This window comes from Chenopodium quinoa, unplaced genomic scaffold, assembly GCF_001683475.1.
Source record: "Chenopodium quinoa cultivar QQ74 unplaced genomic scaffold, ASM168347v1, whole genome shotgun sequence".
Taxonomy (NCBI): domain Eukaryota; kingdom Viridiplantae; phylum Streptophyta; class Magnoliopsida; order Caryophyllales; family Amaranthaceae; genus Chenopodium; species Chenopodium quinoa.
Window position 1 is genome coordinate 1,831,970 of NW_018742810.1, and position 7,398 is coordinate 1,839,367.

The following is a 7,398-nucleotide window of genomic DNA, read 5'->3' on the forward strand; positions in this document are numbered from 1 at the left end:
TTCGATCTTATATTATTTTTATAAGCATTTTGAAATTAGAGATTAAACTTTAAATAAAAATAATTTTTTTTTTTTTTTTTTTGGTGTTTCACCTGCTTCACCCTTTGGGCTAATCCGGATTCGGAGATCAGTTTTGGAAGGTTAGGTTTCAGTCCCCTCTCAATTATTGTTGTGGGGGATCAAACACACGGTTCTCCCTACCTAGTGTAGTCCCAATCACCACTACACCAACAATCATTTAGTACGGAGTAAAATAGATAAGAATGTGTGTTTTCATCAACTCGCAAATGTTACTTGAATAATTATGATTGCTAAAAGGTACTTAGTATCTAAACATTAATTATCAAAATTTCAGAGTGATAAACTATTCCGTAAAAATTATGAGACCGGACGAGAGGGGAGGGAGGGGGTGTACATAAACGTATTTCATTCGCAATTACTTAGCTAGATGTAAATTAATCCCTAATTTTAAGTAATTATGTCTTGTTTAAGGCCAAAGATGATGTTTATGGCAATTTTATGTCTAATTCATTTTTAAAAGTTATACAAGAATGTATCAATAAATTTTCATGATTATATTGTTTATATTAATTTGGTAAGGAGTCACATCCTTCCCTCCCGTTTTTAGTTATGAAAAATAGGGAACCTTTCTGATTATGTTCAACTTATCAGAGCTAATTTGGTTTGATTTAAATTTGTTTATCTGTTTTGGCCTCATTATTTTTTTCTAATCAAAGCTCTTTTTTTTTCTATTTCTTTTCTCTCCCTAATCAAACATGATTTGGCCATATTTAATCATTTTATTTATAAAAAAAAAAAAAAAAACATATTATTCGCCTAGATAAGCTAAATTGTACATTGAAGCTATCGATACATTTGAAGCTAAACATGAACTTAAAATGTAAAAAGATGAAAAGGGTAACATTGAAGATAAGACTACCCTTGTAAAATAATAAGAAGCCAGTAATTTTATTGTGTAATACAACCCAAAACACAATTTGAAACAAATCCATACTCTAACCAGAGTAACCACAAATGTTCTAAGAAACCACCAACATAAAGATGAGCTTAATTCTGGACAACCCTCCTTAATAAAGGGAACAAACTCGCAACATAGCTGAAACAAAATTCAACTGTTGTACTAAAACTCGAGATATTGTCTGTTGCGGGATTATAAACGCACAGATGATCACCATCGATGTGGAGCAGCAGATCACCATCCATTCGTGCAGTCATAACATTTGGACCATAAGGTGTAGGAAATGGTCTGGAAGTGAACAGACACTGCCATGCCAATGTGACTCCAAAGTCATCATCAAATTCAGTGGCTACCCAAATGTAAAAACTACCCACTAACTCAGGACGGAATCTGCGGGTGACAAATATTGCGAGACATTCCTTGTACAACCCAGTATCATAATCTGTGTCACTAGGAACAGATAAATAATCTCAATCCACTTGAGGAAGATCAGAAAATTTAAAAAGCTCAGTGCTCATATTAAATGATAGGACCCAATACAAGTGACGCTGAGCTAGCTTAGGGTGCAAATGACTTCCTATGACTCGGGAAATCCAATAATAAACACCATTTATGCATGAATCCATAACAGGATGTTGAATAACGCCAAGACAACCCAATAACAATGGCGGCTCAAGTCTCTTCCAAGAGTTGGTGTTAAAAGAGTAAATATCGTATGCTAATCTTTTGTCACAACACAAGTTTTAGTCAGAATCTTCAAATCATTAGACATTGAATGAAACATAAAACCAACTACCACAACATTGCGTCCATGTTGAAGATCAAGATCTGGTGCATCAGGATAGGCCATCATCTTAAAATCTCTTGTGGCCGGATTTCATAAGCAATAACTAATACAAACCCTCGTCCATTCTTGACCGATGCACCAAAGTTCAAGACAAATGATGCCATTTGCACTGCCTCTACAAATAACTTTATCTATTCTACATGAGGGATCTATTGCGAAAATAGAATTTTTACCACGTTCTAGATCAGAATTCAAATTCAAAACAATGTCATCCCCTTGTTGTTTAGAGAGAAGATACCATTGGCTTGGAGGTAAAGTTGGGCTAACACTTTCAGGTGCGCGCTTCATAAGAAGGAGAGGCACATCCCCATTTTCTTTGGACATGGCATATTGAGCACGGTGGTGCAGCGAAATGAAGATAGAATCGTCAATGAGGGCACACCATGACTTACTGACACATCGCAAACGCAATAAGTCTTTCACTGGCAACCTTGAAAGGATACCCTCAAACAGATCATCAGGAAGAATGCAGTTTGTTTCCCCAGAATCCATTTTGCTACAAGTAAATAAATTAGGTGAATTTCAACTGTTTTTAACATTAACATACTTCTCCAATGTCTCCTAATTCCAAATGCTACAGATTCTTATCAAAAGTTATCATCTTGCAAGTAATAATATGTTCTTCAACTGAATTATTATCAATCACATTGGAAGTAAATTAGGTATTAAATTGGAGTGAATTAGTTGATTCCAATTAAAAACAAGCAGATTAAAATTTTGGATATTGAATGATCAATTTCATACGCCAGCGCCTTAATTACTGAGTATACAAATTACAGATCAAATCAAATTCTGAAAATACTTATTTAAAATAGGGAATTAAATAACAATTATCAGTTCAATAAGATAACAAAACTCGTGAAAAGGTAATCAATAATATCACAGACAATCATGGTTTTGTAATGACATTAAAGCAGGGTTATACAAACCAAACCCTAAATTGAATAAAATTAACGATAAACCCTAGATTGAGAAATTGATATTCTATGATAAAAAATAAAGATATCTAACCTTAGAAGCTGCTTCAATGGAGAAATCGACCAAAAGTTTGGATGAAATGAGTCTCATTAATCAACAACCCAAACTGGAAAGGGTAGAGAGGAGAGAGAAAGAGGGGAAAAGAGATAAGTTCAGAAACTTCAGGCTTGATGATGAAGGATGCAATTATATGACAAGATGAAATTATAGTGAATTAATACACTAGTTATTAAAGTGAATGCATGGGCTTTTTAGTCCATTAGAGAGGATTTTTTTATTTTTTATTTTTTATTTTTTTTAAGGCAAACAACGTATGATTTTATGCAATTTAATTGACTTGAGTAAAATAAAATGTAAGTGAAACACTTGTGTATTAAAATATTATAAAAGAAAGATTTTATGGTAATAGTTTATGAAAATTTGTAAGGAAGGACCTTTCATAGTCACTTGTTTGTGAGAAAGAACCTTGTAAAAAATAGTGCAGATTGACACCTTGTTTCAAAAAAATTTTGTGAGATGGGAACTTTCGACGGAATCTGGCTATTAACCCTCAAAAACCACTTCCAACTCGCCGAAAACCACTCCCACCTCGCCGAAATCTCACACTGACCCTCGAAAACCCCCTCCACCTCGCCAAAATTCCACTCCGACCCTCGAACCTAGCCCCATCCCCACCATAACCACCACCACCCCAAATTCCTGAACCCAGCCTTGAACACGCTCTAAAACTGACCCCCGATACATCTCGAAACCTACTACAAACGTCCTTCGATTTCTGGGTTTCGAGGGAGGGCAGGTTTTCTAGGTTTTAAGGGAGTGTTTTTGAGGTGGTTTTCTAGGTTTCGATAGAGTGTGGTGGTTGGTTGGTTGGGTAGGGTGGGGCTTCTAGGTGGAGGGGTGACGAAGAGGGAATAAGGGGAGGCTATGGGGACGGGGTGGGGTTATTGGGGAAGGCGAAGAGGGGATAGGGGTGGCCGTTCATGCGAGGGGGGGGGGGGGGACGCAGGGGTTGGGGAAGGGGTGGTGAGGTGGAGGTGGTTTTTTTCAATGTTACGTTCGTGGCACGTGATAGTCAACGGGGGAAATTGTAGTTAAATGGCCAGATTCCATCAAAAGCTCCCATCTCAAAATATTTTTTTTTTTTGGAATAAGCTCTCATCTCACAACTATTTTTTTTTGAAATAAGGTCCTAATCTGTTATTTTTATTTTATGTATATATAAGGTCCTTTCTCACAAACAAGTCAATATAAAAGGTCCTTTCTCGCAAATTTTCCTAAAAGTAATGAATGTGGTGGAGAGAAATACGTTCGTATTTGGTAATTGGTAAGTTTAACACTTAAATAAACACGAAGGTAGTACTACTTGAAAAATTGCACAACTGTTTTCAAGTTATAATGCATTACCATTGATAATTTGATATTGATCCCATCCACAACTTGGTTGTGTTCAAGATTTACACAAAGCGAACAGAGCAATTAACTCGTACACAGGGATAGTTACAGAACTTCCACAATTTACAACAACGTAAGTTATAATGGGATTTTAACTACTGTCATACATCTTACACGAGTAACAAAAACACTCATTGATTATGAGGTTGTCTCTCTAGAAATAAGGGATGAAGTATGCCTCTCCACACTCATAGAAGATTGAGCTAAAGGAGTTTGGAATGAGGATGATGACGAGGGACCAGGGGCTGAAGTGGCAAATGTGGAAAGAGCGCTAATACTACCACTCATATTCAAGCTAGTCCCGCTGATTGAACCTTCCGGGGCTGCCTTTGGGGCCGGAGGCTTTTCAATCGCCATAATCCCTTCCAACATCTGCACAACTTTACCCATCATAGGCCTTTGAGATGGCTGCTCTTGTATACACCAAAAGCTAACTTGAATTGCTCTTGTCACTTGATCCATATCCACAGCAAAGTCAGCAAGCCTCCTGTCTAGTATATTTCCCACCTTTCCCTTCTCAAACTCCTCATATGCCCAAATAGAGAACTTCTTCCTGTCTGTTTCGTTTGACACTTCAAAGTTTCTTCTGCCACTCACTATCTCCAACAACACCATACCAAAACTATATACATCAGATTTTGAAGTTATTGGAAGATTGGCAAGCCATTCAGGTGCCAAATATCCTCTTGTACCTCTTACACTTGTGAGGGTGCGATATCTATGGTCTTTTGGGTTTACAAGCTTTGCAAGGCCAAAGTCTGAAACTTTGGCATTGTAGTTATCGTCTAAGAGAATGTTTTCTGGCTTTATATCACAGTGTACAATGCAATCCCGACATTCCTCATGAAGATAAGTAATTCCTCTTGCAGTTCCGAGGGCGATGTTGAACCGATGCTCCCAACTTAGGAGTCTTCCTGATTCATCCTCTGTTGCAAAGAGGAAACTATCAAGAGAGCCATTTTTCATGAACTCGTAAACCAAAAGCCTATGTTTCCCCTCAGAGCAAAAGCCTATCAACCTAACCAAATTCAAATGATGGGTGCTACTGATGGTAGCAACCTCCATTCTAAATTGTTTTTCCCCCTGTTCAATACCCTCGAGCTGCTTCACTGCAGCGACAGTTCTATTGGCAAGGATCCCCTTGTAAACCGCCCCAAAACCTCCTGCACCAAGCTTCTCCTTGAAGTTCCTTGTAGCTTGCTGGAGGTCTTTGTATGAAAACTGTACAGGTGCACCTGATGCATACTCGAGAAGGGCATATTGAGCTGACAAACCTCCAAACTTCGGACTCTTTCTACAGCACCACCACCACAGACTTCCTTCTAATAGTATCAATCCAACAAGGGTACCTAGAACAACCACTGCAATGATCCAACCTTGCAGCTTCTCCTTTCCTCCTCCGTCCTCAGAGGAAGGAGCGGCATTTGGTTCGGCTGGGGAACAAACCTTAACATACGAGGTGCTAGGTAGAGCTGCAGACTCATATCCACTTACAAAACTCGATGTCTTAATATAACACTGCCCCGATCCATCAGCTAAAGTAGTCGAAGCTACACAAGAACTACCCGAAAGACAATTGCCCCTACAAGCCGAAATACCCACAAAGTAAACATCATTCAAAGTCTCAGGAGCATACGTCAGGAACTTAGTATGCTCCATCTGCAACATCGCGACACTCCCAGGACAATCCTTAATCTCCCTCCGCAACTTACACCCTTTCCTACTATCATTTGGATCAACGGAAACGAAATTCTCCGACGGGCAACCACACACAGGACTAGTATCATTGTAACTACAAATTCCCATATTCCCACAATACCCAAAAACCTGACATTGATCACTAACAGCAGTCCATCTCACAGTAGCACTCCCACTACCTTTACTAGAACTATAAATCCTCAAATTCCCATCATTATCCAACCTTAAAAACCTCAAAATATCCCCAGATTCAGCATAATCACTCCCATAAGCCATAATCACAGAACCAGTTAAATTACCATCATAAAGTGACAAAATCCCAATTGATTGAAGCTGTAATCTAGGGTTACTCAAATTAGCACTTACAGTATCATTCAACCCTAAACTCCAATAAGCAATATCTTTATTCCACTGTAAAGTTAAATTCCCAGTTTTATTCAAAGTAAATGAATACAACCCAGATGACAAAACCATCCCAACATTAAAATTCTGAGATGGGACAATAGTATCAGTGGGATGATCAAAAGTAGTCCAAACAACAGAATTAGACCGATTTTTTAGGGAAAAATTACCAGAATCATCAAGGGTAGCATGTGTAACGCCGGAATTCGAAGTATTCGACTGCCACAACAGATTACCGGTGCCGGAAAGCAGTCGGAGATTCCCGTTGGCGAGAAACGAGAAAGTTGCGGCGGAGTCTGCGACGGCGGAAATAGACCAAATGGGAAGAGAATCATAGGTGATTGAGAGAGAGAAAGAGGAAGAATTTAATGGGAGAAATCGGAGAGAGAAAGATTTGTTTGGAGAAGGCCATGTTTGATTTGGGGTTGAAGCTGAAAGAGATGAACCCAGTGGAATATCTGCAGAAGCTGAAAGAGTGATGAAGATGAAGATGAGGATGAATGTTGAAGAAATTGTAAGATTTTGCTTCATTTTCATTTGGGAAATTTAAGATTGAAAGATTTTGTTCCAAATTGATCTGGGTATATATTTAGATTTGGTTTGGATTTGCAAATGAATTTGTGGGTTATAGTAATAAGTATTGAATTGAATTTGAGAGTTGTAGCATTTTTTACACGGTAAGTAGACCAGATAGTAGGAATGCAGAAAGAACAAGTCAACACAATGCTGTGAAATATCTACTTGTATAATGGATGATTTACCTAAGGTGGAAGATTTGTTGAATTGTTGTCCAAAACTTTTTTAGTGGATTGAAGAACGCATATTCAACTATTCAAGTATGATTCAATGCTGGCTACTAAAATTAATGTATATTCGTGAATAAACTCGGTCAAAACTATTCGATTATTATTATTAAATTATATCGAATAAATAAATTTAAATAGTAAATTTATTTTAATACTCGTACTAGTTAGAGCAAACTAACAACTAAGTTCTAATACCTTTAAACTTGTAGTTGACTTATTGTTAGCAAATTTTTGAC

The 7,398-nt window shown here is 37.7% G+C and overlaps 1 protein-coding gene across 1 annotated transcript; it reads right to left on the bottom strand.

Moving 5' to 3' along the window:
• Nucleotides 1-994: 994 nt before the first annotated feature.
• Nucleotides 995-7,156, bottom strand: LOC110725291 (G-type lectin S-receptor-like serine/threonine-protein kinase At1g34300). The gene is made up of 2 exons (XM_021904782.1): nucleotides 2,838-7,156; nucleotides 995-2,322 (listed from the first exon to the last, which is right to left on the bottom strand). The coding sequence occupies exon 1, from the start codon at nucleotides 6,891-6,893 to the stop codon at nucleotides 4,395-4,397; it is 2,499 nt and encodes an 832-aa protein (XP_021760474.1). The 5' UTR covers nucleotides 6,894-7,156; the 3' UTR covers nucleotides 995-2,322; nucleotides 2,838-4,394.
• Nucleotides 7,157-7,398: the final 242 nt, after the last annotated feature.

Coding starts and splice junctions, on each gene's coding strand:
- LOC110725291 (XM_021904782.1), bottom strand. CDS start 6,893: ATGAAAATGAAGCAAAATCTTACAATTTCTTCAACATTCATCCTCATC.